The sequence below is a fragment of the Haliotis cracherodii genome, unplaced genomic scaffold, assembly GCF_022045235.1.
Source record: "Haliotis cracherodii isolate W230 unplaced genomic scaffold, xgHalCrac1.p SCAF_1, whole genome shotgun sequence".
In the NCBI taxonomy this organism is placed as follows: Eukaryota; Metazoa; Mollusca; class Gastropoda; order Lepetellida; family Haliotidae; genus Haliotis; species Haliotis cracherodii.
In genome coordinates, this window is record NW_027266264.1 from 54,874,590 (window position 1) to 54,893,189 (window position 18,600).

An 18,600-nucleotide genomic window follows, 5' to 3' on the forward strand; every position below is an offset into this window, starting at 1 on the left:
GTATGATCCTGTCATGGGGTGTTTTAGTTTATATGAATATGAGGCATAATTTTATGTTACAAACTCGGTGTCCAATTTGTGTTTATCGATGCTCATGATGTCAATCACTGTCCAGAATGTCTGGTTTAAACTCACTTGTTTACAGACCGCAGTCATTTAGCTTGAATATTGCAACATAATAAACAATATAAACATATAAACAACCAACAAATAACAATTTAACAAACAAACAATATAATTTCAGCTACCACGACAGTGATGGCGTCAATAGTAAGCAACCAAACTATCCCTGCCTGTGCGGTCATCATTGATGTATGGGCATTCCAACATTACATCAACCTCCTTGCGGTGAGTTGAGCAATACCTACAGCATCCAAGGCAGGGCGGGACAACTTCAGAATGGCCAGCAGTCCGAACTTGACCACACAGAAGGAAGCGAGCTACAAAAACATATTTTATATCACTGGAAAGATCTCGAGGAGATAAATAATCTGTGTCCCAGTGTGTTCACATGTTCATAAGCTCCAAACATGGCTCAGAAAATGCATCACTGCAGAAAAAATTCTGGCAGAATTTCTTTTCTGGAGAAAAATCGGGCAGAAGTCTTTTTCTGCAGAAATAACTGGCAGAACTTTTTTTCTGCAGGACTAACTGGCAGAACTTTTTTTTTGCACGAATATCTGGCATAATTATTTCAATTCAGGAGAAATTAGGTTCAATCATATGGAATTGCTTTAAATGACCTCTTTTTCCCAAAAAACTTTTTAGTTTAAATGATTACAAGCAAAAAATATATAAATGAGTGCAAATAGTCTGCTTTACTTACCTTTTCTTTTACAATATGAAATATTTTTTTTCATCTGGTCATTGAAGGGCTATGTGCACATATTCTGAAAAGATATGAAAAACACATTAAAATTCTTTTCACTGAAGTAATAAACACATTCCACATGCTTTAGAAACATGAACAATGTAAGATAGATTTAATCAATTTGAATCCTAGCATATTTAAAGTTCTAGGTCACATAGCATACTTACAATATATGAGCTTTATGGGTTATGAGCTATTTAAATATTCTTAGAATTACCTCCATCAATGCACTCCACACAAGCAGGGTACCGATCTGCTCTATGCTCCAGCCATGGGGCCTCAACATCGTCACCTTTCTATAACTAAATCAGATATACATGTATATTAATTCTTGTTACATGTACATTAATTCTTGTAGGCTTAAAAAAAGTCAATGGCAATGCAAATATGTATAAAGTGATCAGCTATGAAGATAAAGGAGATGTAAAATTTCAGATTAAAAGCTATGAGAAATACAATTTGTATTGATGGTAAGTAAGAAAATCATCAATCGTGTTTTTGTAAACTGTGTGGAAATTATCATAACTGATTATGTTGATGCTGTATCTTTGAATGCTCTAAGAAAAAGATTCTCCTTACCTCCAACCTGATCTTGTTTGTTGATAGCCTTTCATCAAAGTTATAGCCAGTCCAATGTATGTTTACCTTCTAATTTGGGACAGATAATACTTTGGCTTTATACGTATATTTTTGTATTAAAGATTAATCATGATTTAGGCAAAAAATGAAGGCTAAAATGAATTTCTATTTGTACTGTTTTGTAAATAACTTTAAACATGCTCCACTGACGTTTTCCAAGAATCGACCATAAGCAGACAGAAAACACATCGATATCAGTACCAGAATACAAAGCGTATACAAGTTCTCAACTCATACCACTATGCACTTCCTGCCCGAAAACATTTAACTGCAACCTAATGTCGATAATACAATATCAAGTAGTTAATACTTACAATAACCATAACCATAAACTGGGCTTCAATAGAGAATATCGAATTACAAGAGGTCCATAGGGCCGGTATCGCTCACCTGGATATTTACGCAATCGTGACAAAATATATATCTGCATTGTACATGTGTATAATACTGTAAATATTTCGTAATTTTAACTCTGTGAGCATTTAAAAGGAGTGGATGGCAAATCTGACAGCATGAACTTGTATTTCTCCAGAAACAAATGTAGTATAAAGATCTGAACCGTTTCCACGTGATGATCCAGGATTTATCAGATAAAAGGTATTATTCTCTTCATAACAAACAAATGTATGCAATGTATCTGATTATTATGGGTGGGGATAATATGGGTTTGCATGTTATGGTCAAGGTTATGGTCAACTCCTTTGGGAGTGCCGGACAGATGAACAGAAGGCCTGGTAGCATATGTGCATTACTCTCATTTTACTCAGCAGTTGTACATATAGTTACTCTTTTTGGACCCGCCCCTCAGTCCCCGGGGGTGGGGTTGGGGTTCAACTCCTCCATTTCTCCAGTTTTAGTCCCCACCAATGGAGAATGCTTCCAACCAAATATAGTTGATATCTATCTCTTAGTTCCAGAGAAGAAGTCGTTTAAAACGATAACGCCAAATTACCCCTATTCCTCGGCCCCTTGGTTGGTCAGCCCCACCATTTGTACAATTTTGTATCCGCACCACCGGAGCATGCCTCCAACCAAATATGGTTCATATCTATCTGTTAGTTCCAGAGAAGAAGTCGTTTAAAGCAATTTAGCCAAATTACCCCTATTTGGCACCTCCCCTCAGTCCCTAGCTTATATAGAGGGGTCAGACCCTCCATTTGTACAATGTTGAATCCTCACCTCCGGAGCATGCTTCCAACTAAATATGGTTGATAGATATCTCTTAGTTCCAGAGAAGAAGTCGGGTAAAGCAATATAGAAGAATTATCCCTATTTGGCCCCGCCACTCAGCCCCTTCGGGGGTCAGCCCAATGATTTGTAAAATTTTGAATGCTCTCCACTCGAGAATGCTTCCAACCAAATATGGTTGATATCTAACACTTAGTTCCAGAGAAGAAGTCGCTTAAAGCAATACAGCCAAATTACCCCTATTTGGCCCCGCCCCTCAGCCCCTTGGAGGACCGCCCCCTCCGTTTGTACAATGTTGAATCCTCACCTCCGGAGAATGCTTCCAACCAAATATGGTTGATATCTATCTCTTAGTTCCAGAGAAGAAGTCGCTAAAAGCAATATAGCCCAATTACCCCTATTTGGCCCCGCCCCTCAGCCCATTGGGGGAAACAGCCCAACATTTGTAAAAGTTTTGAATCCTCACCACCTAGGGATGTTTCCAACCAAGTGGTTGATATCTATCTCTTAGTTCCAGAGAAGAAGTTGCTTAAAACAATATAGCCCAATTACCCCTATTTGGCCCCGCCCCTCAGTCCCTTGGCGGAAACAGCCCAACATTTGTAAAAGATTTGAATCCTCACCACCTAGGGATGTTTCCAACCAAGTGGTTGATATCTATCTCTTAGTTCCAGAGAAGAAGTCGCTTAAAGCAATATAGCCAAATTACCCCTATTTGGCCCCGCCCCTCAGCCCCTTTAGGGGTCAGCCCCTCCACTTGTAAACGTTTTGAATCCTCACCACCTAGGGATGTTTCCAGCCAAATATGGTTGCTATGTATCTCTTAGTTCCAGAGAAGAAGTCGCTAAAAGCAATATAGCCAAATTACCCCTATTTGGCCCCGCCCCTCAGCCCCTTGGGGGAATCAGCCCCACCATTTGTAAAAGTTTTTAATCCTCACAACCCGAGAATGCTTCCAACCAAATATGGTTGATATCTATCTCTTAGTTCCAGAGAAGAAATGTTTAAAGGGGCACTGATCTAACGCAATTCCCCGGGACTGGTTGTTGCCTTTGTTATTGTTTTTTCCCAGTGAGTACCCGGATGTATAGCAGAAATCTAGGCTAGTTCGCGACCTCTGCTGCGCCTTTCGTAAGCGCATTAGTCACGTTTATGGATACCGGTAGTAATAAGGGCGTATGGTCACATTGATCAACAAAATGAAATACAGTTTTCGAGATAATAAGGAAATGTAGGTATCTTTGGGGGTAGCATCGGTAATGGTGACGAAGTTTTGATAAGTCACTTGCTTGGTAATTTTGCGATTTTCGTTTACACTATTTTTACTTGCAATACGAAGTAAATATTTCACCTAAGCATTGCTTTTTTATAGTGTGTATATTTTTTTAATGTCAAAATGTGTAACATATTTATTAAACGTCTAAATATTTTACAAAGTGACTGAAAAACATTTCGTTGAAAAGTACATGTCTATGTTGTTTGGCTTCTAATCCTACATAATAATCTGTTGTGATGTTTGTAGGCCCTTTTGTTCGTCTTAATCAATCTGGACAGATTTCTTAGTCAAATTGGCTGAAATATTTACACATTTTATAAATTGACAGAGAGAATCAAATTTTACAAATTGACGGTAATATATACACGCTTACAAAGGAAAAGACCGGAGAAAACAACGTCTATCGCGCATTGAAGAATTTCCCAACCAAGACATAGAGAAAAAAGAACGAATCGGTTCAAATGAAGGAAAACAAAATCCAAATACCATAATTACAACCCACCAAATGTATGTGTATAAATTTTAGGCAGCTTCCTTGTTCGAGGAATGTATCCGTGAATATCCACACAAAGGAACAATATCCCACTCGTCTGCAGCTGTACAAAGAAACTTATTCGATGTCACGTGTCTCTGTAACAATCAAATATTTTAAAAAATATATATCGTTTCGGGATATTATAACCCGTGTTCGTTTCTCAACTGATCACTTGGATTGTTTCAGGTGTTTCACATAGGTGTCAAGTCTTCAAGGGTCGGCTGAGAAAGCCCACATGACAACTATTTTCATAACGTCCACGGTTCCATTGAGTGACAGATAACAATGATCAATCAATAAACGTATTATCAGTTATCCCTTTGTTGTTTTAACATCGGCACTTCACGCCATGATATGAGTGTATTCCCTTTGTTTTAGTAAACCTAGACATGTAAACACTCATTTTTGACATATCCACTGTGCAAGATAACAGTGATTAATCAATCAACGTATTTTCTTTTAATCCTTTGATGACCAGGAACGATCCGTTGATATACAAAAAAAGTAAATGAACTGATCATTCATCTCTTGCTTGGCTTCCACGTGCATATTACATAACACACATTTCACCTCACTTCCAACCTGGATTTAGATTGAATAATTACCCCAGACACAATTAATGCCAAATGGGAACCTTTGTCAGGTAATCTAAGTGGTGCTACCACTAATTGTACCTGTAATAAATTCATTAACTGAGCATCAAGGGAATGACGACAAATACACAAGTGTAGGGTTAGACGAGAAAACGTGGAAGACAACAAGGGAGTAGTAATCGTATAATCGACGCAATCCAAAACCCGAAAATTCTTTCACTGCATGGATACTTTTTTTAGTATTAAACTATAACCATCTTGGGTATTTCCAAATTACGACATCCGATGAGCTCCGCCGTTCTTTTTGTCTCGTTTTTTAGGCCGAAGAAATTAATTAACATGCGCCCTTTGTCGAAATCTTTATAGATCACAGTTAACCAATCAGTGTTTATGCAAAAATGCGTAAAACAAATATTGCCTCTAGCCTTCAAGTTCATTTAGCTGTCCTTGCAGACGGTAGCCCAGTGTCTGGTCACGCTCAGTTGCGTTGCGTATCATCCGGGTACTCACGGGGAAAAAAACAATAACAAAGGCAGCAACCAGTCCGGGGAATTGCGTTAGATCAGTGCCCCTTTAAAGCAGTATAGCCAAATTAACCCTATTTGGCCCCGCCCCTCAGCCCCTTGGGGGAATCAGCCCCACCATTTGTAAAAGTTTTGAATCCTCACCACCCGAGAATACTTCCAACCAAATATGGTTGATATCTATGTCTTAGTTCCAGAGAAGAAGTCGCCCAAAGCAATATAGCCAAATTACCCCTATTTGGTCCCGCCCCTCAGCCCCTTGCGGGATCAGCCCAACCATTTGTACAATTTTGTATCCCCACCTAATCCAAACACCAACATTTCCCCCACCAACCTTGATCCCACGGATACTACAAAGATCCTACATACGAGCTGTTGGTAGCATCTTCTGACCGACAAGAACTTATATTCCAGATATCGGCAAACAAGCAGGGATTCCACTACTAAAGACTTCCAAACTGGTCACATCTACTGCTACATCCTCCCTCCAATCAGGTCCACCCAAGACCAGAATTATACGAACTTCACATATGGAGCAAATCAAGAGCAGTTTCGTGTTTAAGAGGATATTCTACAGAGCAGCTAAGGCAGTCTACTTAGCACTTCGTCAATCAACGAAAATCTCTATGACGAAAAATGGAAAAGTTTTCACCAGTTCGCGAGATCCAAGGTTCTCCGCAGCCAAGCTACTTTACCACAAGTAGCAGATAACCTATCACTCATGAAGTACAACGCATCTTAAGGTTCTACACTTGGCACTTACTGGGCAGCGATCAGTTCTGTACCGACTACTCACTAATGGGAAATATTATATAGTTCCCGAACCTATAGACCTCTCAGACTGCGAGTGGTTCAGGCGTTACCATGACTTCGGGCTCCAAGATTTCTGCTGTCGTTGACCTTCGGACATTGATTCGATCATACCGCCTTATGAACCAATCTTCCAGACTTTGCCCTCCAGCATGGGATCTCACCGTATGCTTACGTCACTTCTTTTGGCTGAGTATAAAACCACTTGTGGTTGAGACCTCGATCTCTTACGTTCATGTCAGTCTTCCTCCTTACGCTGGCTCTTGCAACTCGTGTCCGGTTCCAGCGTCTTCAGCAAGGTAAGTATTCAAGGACAACCGGGTCGTCTTTTCATCCTCCGCCGCTCTCTGTGATTGGGAGCTGATGCCGTGGAAGACGTCTCACTTTACCCAGCCCGAGCCTTCAAGATCTTCTTGAAGGCATCTCAGACCATCCAACTTTGTCGCAAGAATATTTTTCATCCACTTGTTGAGGCTGCAACTTTTGTGGTATCTCGAAAAAAAACATCTCCACTGGCTGCATTCTATCATCCTCAGGGTCTACACCGTTGAGGGACTACCACCCCAGCTGCTTCCAATACTCATGAGACGAGGGCAGTGACTTCCACCTTGGCGTTGCATAGTATTGCACACTTTCAGCCATCATGGAGGGATGTTTCGGGCGTTCTGATATAGTCTTTGCCTCCTACTTCTACTCGGAATCTCAGTCACCGACGTCCAAGGTCATAGCGGCCACAAAGCGCAGCCCAGCGGACTTCAAGTCCCAAGTCTGGTTTCCTGTATATAGTGCAATAATTCCATTTATATTGCTTATGTTAATCGGGTCCCACAGACAAGCTCCCAGAAGGAGGGTATATAAGCTTGTATGTTTGGACTTCGGTCTACGTCAATAGAAGTCACCATCCGGTGCGTCCATTGGTTAAATGATGTCCAAATCTTCTACCTTCTCACCTCTGTCTTTTGCGCATGTGATGTCTCAGTAGTTAATTGAAGACCTGTGTGAAAAACGGGTATCATCATTCGTTTCCTCTTCTCGTTCTCACTTTGTTCAATCTCATCGTGAGTTTGATAGGTTGACGAAGCGAAAAAGGAGATGCCAAGCTGGTCCGCCTTACGTCCTTGGGAGCGTACGCGTGAGGTCTGTCTTGTAGAACCTGCTGGCCGGGGACGGGGTGTTTGTACAAAACACCTCCTCCTATCCGGGGTGAGGTTGAAGTCGTGACCGAGAAAGTTTAACCTGGCTCTTAGTTACGCGGTCGTTTCTTGGAACGGCGTCCTGTGTGAAACCATGGAACACATGATTCCCCGATGTGATTATGTTATCTCTTGGTAGCAAAAAAAGTTTTTTTTGTTAGCAACCCTTACACGAGTTTTTCACTAATCCTTGTTTAATCCTTTGAATTTTTCCTGATTTGTTCCAGCTTCCTCGTGTACGTCTCACGGTTGCAGTCCTTACAGGCTAGGATATCTGCGCCCCACCATCCAACCGTGGTATAAATGCATAGTGTGAGATAGGATAAGTTTAAATATTTGTAAATTTTCTAATAAATTGTATATTATTTATATACTTATCCTATCTCACACGCTAAATGCCCACCCAACCATCCCCGCATCACAGTTACACCAGCCTGTACGCTCTTGATTGACGATGAGGGTGATGGATATGTCGGGCGATCAGGTCGCTGGGGTCGTGTCACACGGGATTTTAGTGGTGCGTAAACCATGATCACAGTGGTGATTTGGTGATGTGTGGGATGTGTTGGGGTGATTGATGTTTTTTTAAGCTGGAAACTTTGTTCTTGGACGTTTCACGCCAAGATCGAAGAATAAGAAGAAATGCATAGGATAAGTATATAAATATACAATTTTGTGCAAAGAGATTTATTTTCAAAGTGATAATACTAGTTTAATTTTTTTTTTTTATGTGAAAACACGCATGAAGATGTGGATCAACTGTTCATTGTTTTTGCAAGGAGAATTAGACAGAATCCTGCAACAACCCAAGATGTCCTTTAAGACAGTGCCAGTAGAAATGACACAAGACCGACAACAACTGCACTGGAAGGTGTTTGGAGCACTAGACAATTCTTTGTGGACTCGGATTCACCAAAAGACAACAAGGAGGCACATGTAGTTGTGTTTAGGATGGAAGGATTAACACCAGTCAGACTGGACAGGGAAAGATAGACGACTCCATGGAAATAGACTAGGCCTAATGGGTGTTGTCTACCAGGTTGTCAGCAGAGGATAAACGTGTGGTGGATGTCCTACCTTAGAAAGATGGGGGACATTCGGACACCATCAAGCTATCAGACTTCAAGCCCTTCATGCCTCCCGCGGGGAGGTCGGCTAGCCTAGTAGTTTAAGCGTTCGCTCGTCACGCCAAAGACCCTGGTTCGATTCCCGACATGGGTACAATGTGCGAAGCCTATTTCTGGTGTCCCCCGCCGTGATATTGTTGGAATATTCCTAAAAGCGTCCGAAAACCACTCACTTACTCATGCCTGCCACAAGGGAAGGGACAAGCCATCATTACTTTCATATTTCACTGACAAAGCACCGCAAGACAAGCCTCCGTATCATAACAATAAAGAAGGAGCAGCAAGTATTAATAACATGTGGAGCGTTGCGGAAATGTACATATTTTATGTCTGAGCAAGATTATGTGCACAGTCGCTGTGTGGCTGAGATATTGCCGATTCTTATGCATTTGGGGCGTTTTGTACTTTGTATGTATATTTTTGTATGTAAGTAAAGCTGTGTATTTAGAATTGTACGATGAGTTACTGTAATGTGGACTATGAAATTTATGAAACAATATATGCAGTCATGTTATAAAATCTTGGTTGTGTTATATTTTTATTCCATATCTTTCAGTTATGAGTATATCTCATTTTGGTTGTTTCTTTAAATTCCAACCAGGTTTGGTTAGCCCCATGAAAATAACTATGAAATTTAAATTTTGAGAATCACATTAACGTCAATGTTGTACACTATAAAGTGGTAAAAGGGCCAAAAAGATGGTCACTCGCACTGAAATTCGCACTCTGAAAGTAATTAAGATTTAAGCTCAAAGTTCAAGGATTTGCATCTGTCTGGAATGCAAAGGTATGAGACCAATTTATTGTTCCATTGTCTATTAGCAGTAAATATAATACCCACAGAAAAAAATCTCTTCTGTTGCTGAATAATCTCTCGAAAGATTGACGATGGATATTGCTGCAGAAATATTTCTGCCAGTTATTTCTGCAGAAAAACAATTCTGCCAGAATTTTCTGCAGAAAAACAATTCTGAGCCAATTTTGAACCAGTTACTGTTACTTATGAACATGTGAACACACTGGTACGCACACTATTTAGACAAAATATGTTTTTGTAGTTCGCTTCCTTCTTTGTGGTCAAGTTCGGACTTCTGGCCATTACGAAGTTGTTCCACGATGCCATATCCCCGTATGGAAAGTGGTTTACCGATTTACTTGTAGCAGTAATTCATTTAATTAATTCAGTATTCATTTAATGATATTAGTTATGTTCTACTTATATCAAGACATTAATTATTATCAGTAACTGTGTAATGATATCGTGAAATAAATTGATAATATAAATCAAAACATTAATGATATTCAAAGAATAAATAATATTTTGCAGTGTATCAATGATTTCAGTTACTGTTACCATACTTACAATGAATAACGAAATCGTTTATCCAGTAACTGATACAATTAAATCAGTCAACAAAATACTAACACTGAATTATTGATATCAATAAATGAAATTGATATCTCAGTTAATAAATAACTGATATCATAAACATTAAAACATTACTTCAAATCATAATTTCAAATGCTCTAGAAAAATAATTTCAAACTCTGATATCATGAAAATATATTCGGGATATCAATAAATAGGGTTTATCAGTAATGATATGAGCTGTGTTTATGGTATTAATGATATCAATAACCTTAAACCCTTTATCTGAGGGAAGGGTCGAAATGAAATGCTTTAAGAGATTTTTTTTAATAAATTCTCATTGAACAGTTCTCATTGACTTTTTCAAAGTCGACTGTAATGATCAATCCAGGAATTTGATTAAAATAGCAATGATTCAACAAATTCTTCTATTATCACCTAAAACTCTGTTCTTCAAAAACCCTGTTTGAGTTTATTATACCGGTTAATATTTGTTTGACTCAATTCCCCCAGAGGCGATTGTATAATCAACGTTGAACAGACGTAATGGTCGCAAATTCTTCGTAAATCTTCTTCACGGTCATCTTTTGGGATACATATTACTATTTAATGGCTTTGAAATCGTTTCAACCCCGTTACGTTGACCGCGTCCACCATTTTGACACTGTACCTTAAGTAAATATATATCACGACGCATTGTCACTGTCACTAAGTCACTGAGGTAGGTTCTTTACGGACATTTCTCATCGAATGATCATAGTATTTAGATCTATTCGTTGCAATCAAACCTAAAAATATGTTACTGTAAAGCAATTTGAGTATACAATCATTCATGTCATCTCTCTTTCTAAGGGACTTTTTCCCCCGCGATACCGTTTGTTGTTGTTTGTCGGTCTGTGTAAACATGTAGTCACACGTGCAAACTGAAGTTAATCGAGGAACAAAATAAGGATATTAAAAATATGAAATTTTGTGTGAGTTCATTTGGGTATGAACCTTTATAGAGTGAGGGCCAAACTGTATGAACGTCGGAGATTTCGACGACGTTCACAACATATCTGGCCCTGGCTCTATGAAGGTTCATACTCCAACTGACTTCACACAAAGTAAATGTCAATTCTCAATGCATTTAAGAAACAAGAAGCATTAATTTTCGTTCCAGGCTGGCATGATCTTCATTCTAGCGCTTCTGCACAAGCGAAGATTCCGACCCGAGGTATGCGGAGGGAGACCGGCATTGATTGTGTGAGTACCATTACCTGTGCTGCTCTGTGTATATATCATCTTCATCACACATATATAATTGCAAAATATAATGACTAAAACTATCAACACAAGGCCATCTCTTAGGATTAATGGTGTTTGGGGCCTGGAACTAGGGCACCCCATGGGTAGTATCAAGTTATGTGATGAAGTGTTTACCTTACATGTCTGTTTTAAGGATTAGAGAGGACCCATTAGTCCAATATATGGGTATTTTATCTTTCCAGTCCTCTTCCTCTACTAGATGGCTACGACAACCGTGTCTCATACGCCGCAGCCTTCGGGGCCGTCACCAACATCATCGCAAATTTGGTTTTGAACTTGGATGCACCCAACTACATCCACGTTCCTTTGTGGGCTAGGAGTAGGTCTCCCCAATAATTTTCTTTATGTACCACAGGTAGATCCCGGGAAGTGTGGCGGCTCTTCGGGCCTCTCATACCCGTCATCATTTCCCGGTATGGAGCTTACATTAGCAGTCAATTCGTAACATTCAAAATCATAAGTTGTCAAAATAACAAGCACAATCGCATCGGCGTGACAACATAAAGCAGTCATATGACACAAGAAGCACATCGATATGACGGCAATAGGACAGTGGCATGAGAACCAGAAGCACAATGACATGACGGCGAGAAGCAATGCCATAAGGGCTAGCGTACTAGTATTACGACAGGAAAAAGCACAGTGGCATCGAATGAGGTTATTATAGCGGCACGGATCACTTAATTATTACTGTGTACAGAAAGTAACTGTCTCACGTAATATGATAGCACCAAACAACACAATGCCACGATAGTAAAGAAAAAGAAGAAGGCATGAGAACGAGAAGCACAATGGCGTGGCAACGAAAGGAAAACTATCATGACAAAAAGAAGCACAATTCCATTACTGTAAGAGTGTCAGTGTCATGACATCTAGATTCACATGAAACATAAAACATATAGAGTCATAATGCAATGCTCACTATGGCACCTGCCTCAACTGTCATCCCACGTACGTTTGTCATCTATTTTGTTATGATACTATTGAACTTTTCGGACGTTCAGTAAAAGCTTATAGTGTCTGGATCTGTTCCATTCCAGCACTGGTGTTACAGTTTCGAGTTCTGGAGGCCTGCATCACATGTTTTCCACTGTTCGCCTGTATTTCGACACGACACAAGCTGGCTGGGGCAGTTCTCGGTGTCATATATAGTTCGATACTGTAAGTTATCTGTTGTTAACATCCGTCGATGTGCTGAAATCACAAGATAAATCCCCTGAACACTTTATACAGATCTACTGATAAATGTGAACCATAAATTGTAGAAACCTGTTTTAAGATAAATGCAATTTAGTACTATCCATGAAGCCCTAAAGATCTAGCTCTTAGTATGTATGTATGTATGTGTGTGTGTGTGTTGTTTTTTTTTGTGTGTGTGTGTGTTTTTGTGTGTGTGTATGTGTGTGTGTATGTATGTGTGTATGTATGTAAGTATAATAATACTTATCATCTTCACCATCAACATCACCGTCGTCGTCGTCATCATCATTGCCATTATCATTATATAGATAAGAGATAATTGTAGCAACGATCAGGTCTAACTGGCACAGTCAGGCTGATTAGGCTCATCGTCATCTCAGGGTGCAAGATTCCTCTACACGCAGCCAAGACAGCCCAAGAAGCGCTGCCTAGTCGAACCCACCAAGAGTTTTTCGGAGACTCCCTATCACTTCACCCTTCTGCATTACCCAGAGTGTTGGAAGGGATGTGTCAATCACATTGGTGTTAAAAGGGACGGAGAATTCAATGATACAAATGATTTCATTGGATTTATTAAAAAGAGCAAAGGTCACCACCATCATGTGCTGCATGGCTCACACACTTGTTTACGATTGCAGCTTAGGCAGTACGTTCGCTAAGGCCGTACAGTTCTACTGCCATGTTTCACCGTACAGTGCTACTGACCCAGCACCAACGGTAAGAATCATACCGATTTGCAAACAAATCACGATGCTCCAAGTGCCATGTACATATTATTCAGATTAGTTACATACCCGTGTCCTTAGATTTAACCAAGTCAAATGTGTTACTTTACCAACCAGACTAAGCATATATGCCATGCGAAACGATATGCTCTTGACACGTTAACAATAACCCAAAGTCATGTAGTTATAACTCCCGCTACAAACACTTGATGGAACAAACCTCTAAAACCCATCGACTATTTTAAGTCTCGTTTGGCATAAAGCAGCGCCTTGAACGAATGATCGATGACTGACTTTAAACCCTACGTCACTCTAAAGCAAAAATGACTTGTCACGAATATCAGATACATCTTTAAATAACTGGCATCGTTTAAAGGTATTACGAGCGGTATCGGTTCTCACCTACATGCCGGTTGTGCTGTGCTTCTTCTATCTTATCTTCAAGTTCCTTCTTACCATCACGGAGTGCATCAGGTCAAGCACATACGTCATAACAGTGAGTACTATTGGATTTTCCATTACCTCTATATAATAAGTTGTAGCAGGATCACTCGGGGTACCTGGGGCTTTTAAGCGTCCGGCGTTAGGTTATACCACTACCAGCAGGCAAGTGAATAAAACCCAACGAGCGACGCATAAACCCTATGTACCTCGAGTGATCCTCCTACAACGAATGTATGTTACCGACATGTTTTTATATGACATTGTAAAAGAATAAAAATAAATTCGAATTTAATAGAAAAGAGCTGTCCGATTGAGCTGAGTTTAACTTGTGCTATGTCGCGTCATTGTCGCGTCATTGATTCGGAAAAAGCATGCAGCTCTTTGCTTCGAAGCGAGGTATGAGGGAATTATTCTGGCTCTCATAAATCCACGTGCAGCCTGATTTGATAACGTAGTTTAACTGAACGTTCATCGGCTGTCGGTGAACGAATTGCAAATTCAATTTCTTTAAATATTCCTTTAGAAATGTCGATATTATTAAGCATTTCGGTGTGATTATGCTTTTAGCAAAACTATTTTATATACTTTCTTCAAAAGGAGCCGCTGAAACGGGTGTACACTCACCAGCAGCAGTATGTGCGTCTAGTTCTACACAGAGGCTATAACCCAAGGTATCGTAATGTTGGGAAGAACACATACACGGAGAGGCATGCAGGATACTACATAGTCAGCGATGTGGTTGCATGGAGACTTGTAGAATCCTCTTTGAAGAGTAATTCCTCCACTATAGTAGGGCGAAACTATGTAGGATTGAAGCACGATAGTTGCATGTTGGAATGTAGCATTTTGGGAACCATGTGTGACTTGTAGGACTGATTACAGTGACATGTAGTAATGTAGCATTATAATAACACGTAGGACTGTGGCATATAGGGCTTTATCAGTATAGTGGCATGTATGACTAGCATGATAGTGACATGTATGACTGAAGCATTATCGAATCATGTATATGACAAGCATTATAATGGGATGTTGTTAGCAGTATATTGACATGTAAGACTGTAGCGTTATAATGGTACGTAGGAATGGCATTAGAGTGAAATAAAGGACTGTATCCTTACTATATAATGGCATGCAGGACTGTAGCACTTTTGTGGCATGTAGGACTGTAGCAGCATAGTGGCATGTGCTAGCATTATAGTGACACGTAGGACTGCAGCATTAAAATATAGGGACATGTAGGACTGTAGCACTATAATAACATTATGTGACATTATAGTGTTACATACGTGTATAACTGTAGCATAGTGCCATGTAGGAGCATATAGCTAGCATAGTGGCATTATAGCCTGTGGAACTGTAGCATTGTAGTGAACTTAATAAATCTGTTGTAGCATGGTAGTAACAAGCAGAACTGAAGGTTTATCAAACTTCATCATTTATTGGCAAGCAAAACTACCACCGTAGCATAATCCATAACACACATATCTGTGGTATCTATTAGCATCGTAGCCTTTGCCAGTTTTAATTTGGTTTCCTTATTGAAAAAGGATATTCAATGTATTTCATATGTATGCTTATAACATTCAAACTTCCATGATTATGCACACCGTACAAGACTGTATTTCAGCAAAGAGACAACAACCTGTGACAAACTTATCTACAGATCCATGCCCGCATTCAAGTACCCAGTGCGAATTATATCTGTGGTCTTTATACTGCTCATACTTCTATACAGAGTAAGTAGGATGCGGTTATTTTGAGCCCATATGCATTTTTATTATACAAAGTCTATCGAATTAAAACCTCACTGTACCAGTAGAACAGTGGTAGTTGAAACAACGTAATATAACACCAAATCACACACGTGTTGCCCTTAAAAGCATATCGTACAACGTAATGGTAATAGTAAACGAGCGGGTGACATTATTCACAATCATAGTGACAAACGGTTTGATGTTGATACAGTAGTGTATCACATCTAGTTACGCACGATTGAATGTTTCGACATTCTTGTTAATGACCTGTCGTGATTGTTTCATCCCAATTTCCCCCAGTGTACCTAATTAAGGTGTGCTTAGTCAGTGAATTCCAATTTGAGCCCTGGCTTTTTTAGTGTAGTATCATACGTCAACAGACGCTGGTCAGGCTATCGTCGACAGTCATTAACTCCCACTTACTGTAGTCATCACATGGCTTGGGACATGGCGGGCAAGACGTCTAGGGCGCAGCAATTCGTTATGTGGAGTTGCCTCTTTTAGTTCTATTACTACATAAAGATTCACCCTGATATGATTTTTTTCAACAGCAACACATACAACTCAATCTGTTAAACCCAACAGATCTGCACTACTTCATGCATTCTTCCCACATTATAATGAAATAACAGAAATTCTGTTCAAAGTGGAGTTAAACCAAACCTACTATCATTCCACGGCGGCAATGCCACCGTAGTCTATTTGTAATCGTTCTGTAAATGTCTGCGGGCAGATGGGGGTTCATGAGTAATTGTATCAGAAATTCAGGCAGTTCAAATTTTGTCTTCAATTGTCTGTGACAATTCAGCTTTGGTACATGTGTTTTATACTTTCCTTTTATGTTGTTGGTTTACAGTTTTATTTCTAAAGAAGCCCCTCTATTCATACATGTTGGAAAATGTGTTAAAGGGAGACCCTGAATAATCTACCGCGCTTATTCCGCGGGCTTCCAATGCTGTAAATTTAATGTAATAGTGAAACTAAAGAACAGATATTGCATTCGAACGAGTATTACTTTTGTTGTAAATGTGTCTGTGTTGATATAACATTCTAAAGGTCTTCCTTTTCTATTTGTAATAGCTTTGTAAAACGTGTATGGAACTTATGGTTAATTGAAACATGTTCTTATGGGTAATTGAATACCCATGCATGAAAAGTACATGCATAACATCACAATTTGTCTAGTATGTCTTAAATTTCTCTATATTGTGTTAGTTGTGAAGTTTTAGTTTTATTTAAACCCTGAAATGTATGACATTTGTCAGAGGTTTACTGCAATGAGAGGGAGACAGTGAGGTTACTAACCCCCTTTTGGTACGCGGGATTCGGGGGTATATTTAGAGGATATTAGGTACTCAGCAGTGTGGTCGCCGGGACGCGAAAACAAATCGTATTTGGTACACAGATTTAACATTTAGGTTGTTAAATAATATTTCGACTTTCGACTTTCAATTTCCGTAAATATCTAATGCTGATATTTATACGACAGCGCCCTTTTAGTGTACTGCATGCTAGAGCAAGGGTTTTCTTTGTCATGTTTCTAAATAATTCGTATGAATATCTTGAATAAATATTTTGGGGAAATTATCTTATTGTAAATATGATTTAACTAACAAAGAGTTTGCCGACGTGTTGATGCACCGCATCAAACGTTTTCGTGTCACATGTTAGGGTAGATGAGTTGGAATAACGACATGTTGTCGGCACACGGGAAATAGAGATGTATTACTTTAACTAAGTTTTGTTTCATAATGTTGTGAACGTGCAGGTTACATTGACATAACAAGATTGATTTTTTTCCAGATTGAATTGGCCCTGATTCTGAATGGTGCTCGAATTGTCATGGCGCGAGCATCTTATTCCGACCGACTGCACTCAAATTTCACCTTCCCTGGAACTAAGTTTATTTTATTGACGCCAGTTGTTGTTGATCTATTAGGAGGTATGGCACTAAGGAGTGGCCTTTTCGGTCGCCTTTTTAATGTTTTCCATTTACATTTTTGTACTGGATGATGTATGAACACTCAAAGCGTGCACAATTATCAACAAGGTAAGAGATGATTTCTGACAATCACAACAGTTTGAGATCAGATGGTATTGAGTTAGGTGTTTGGGGATTGCCTGGAGAGTTGGAATGAATTGAACACGTTATGTTTATAATATACCGATATATGATGCATATACATGTAGACAATGAAATGATACATGGCAATAATTTAGATTTAGAAACACTTCATTATGGCGAGGATGTGGTTTAAAAGAGTGGTAGTAATAAAGTGTTTGCCAACCCGTGAAGATGCAGGTTAGAAATGGTCTTCAGTATTCCGTGTTTGTCGAAAGAGTCGACAAACGGGATCGGGTGGTCAGGCTGAAGTGTCTAATGCATGTCATCGCATCACATCAATGTTCATGATGCCAATCACTGAATTTTGTGGTGTAGACTCCATTATTAAGAGAGAGCCGTCATATAGCTGAATATTGCTGTGGTGGCGTAAAACAACATACAAAGTAACCGTTAGCTTTAAATCTCAGGGGAATCGTAAACTATGTCACGTTTCGTGACTCTGACTAGTACTTGGCTTTCCAAAGTATACCGACACCAGATCCTCACAAAGCAGTGTAAAACTTTAGGTAATCATTATTTTCCATGTAGTCGTCCACATTTTCCCTGAGTGAAATCGGTTGATGACGTGAACCGGGTTTCACCGTGTCTATAATAGGTAAACATCAGAAATATATGTACACGACGATGCACGTGTCCATCATAGAATTAAAGGAACCAGCAAAGACATCACCATAATGAAGCAAATAAAAGATACATTCGAACCTCGTTGTGTCGATCTCGTGGGGAGTTCAAGTTCAAATTATCCGGGGTTCGAGGCAACCATCCAGGTGAGTTTTCAAAAACCAAACATCATGTTATGGGACATTATTACCAGTCATATCATCGATCTCACTGTCCCCATCTAGGAATTCGATACATCCAAGTTCGACACAATCAGGCTCGAATGCAGTGGGAAGTCAAACCCAAATGGACCGCC

The 18,600-nt window shown here is 39.6% G+C and overlaps 1 protein-coding gene across 1 annotated transcript in view; it reads left to right on the forward strand.

Annotated features, from left to right (window-relative positions):
• The first annotated feature begins 249 nt into the window (after nt 1–249).
• Nucleotides 250–18,600, forward strand: part of LOC139479542 (stimulated by retinoic acid gene 6 protein-like) — a 32,323-nt gene continuing 13,972 nt past the window's right edge. The window contains exons 1-9 of the mRNA XM_071262385.1: nt 250–348; nt 11,288–11,370; nt 11,616–11,752; nt 12,474–12,594; nt 13,272–13,350; nt 13,735–13,854; nt 14,400–14,473; nt 15,433–15,541; nt 17,363–17,501. Of these exons, the coding sequence (XP_071118486.1) occupies nt 259–348; nt 11,288–11,370; nt 11,616–11,752; nt 12,474–12,594; nt 13,272–13,350; nt 13,735–13,854; nt 14,400–14,473; nt 15,433–15,541; nt 17,363–17,501 (952 nt within the window). The 5' untranslated portion in view covers nt 250–258. The remainder of the gene's footprint in view (nt 349–11,287; nt 11,371–11,615; nt 11,753–12,473; nt 12,595–13,271; nt 13,351–13,734; nt 13,855–14,399; nt 14,474–15,432; nt 15,542–17,362; nt 17,502–18,600) is intronic.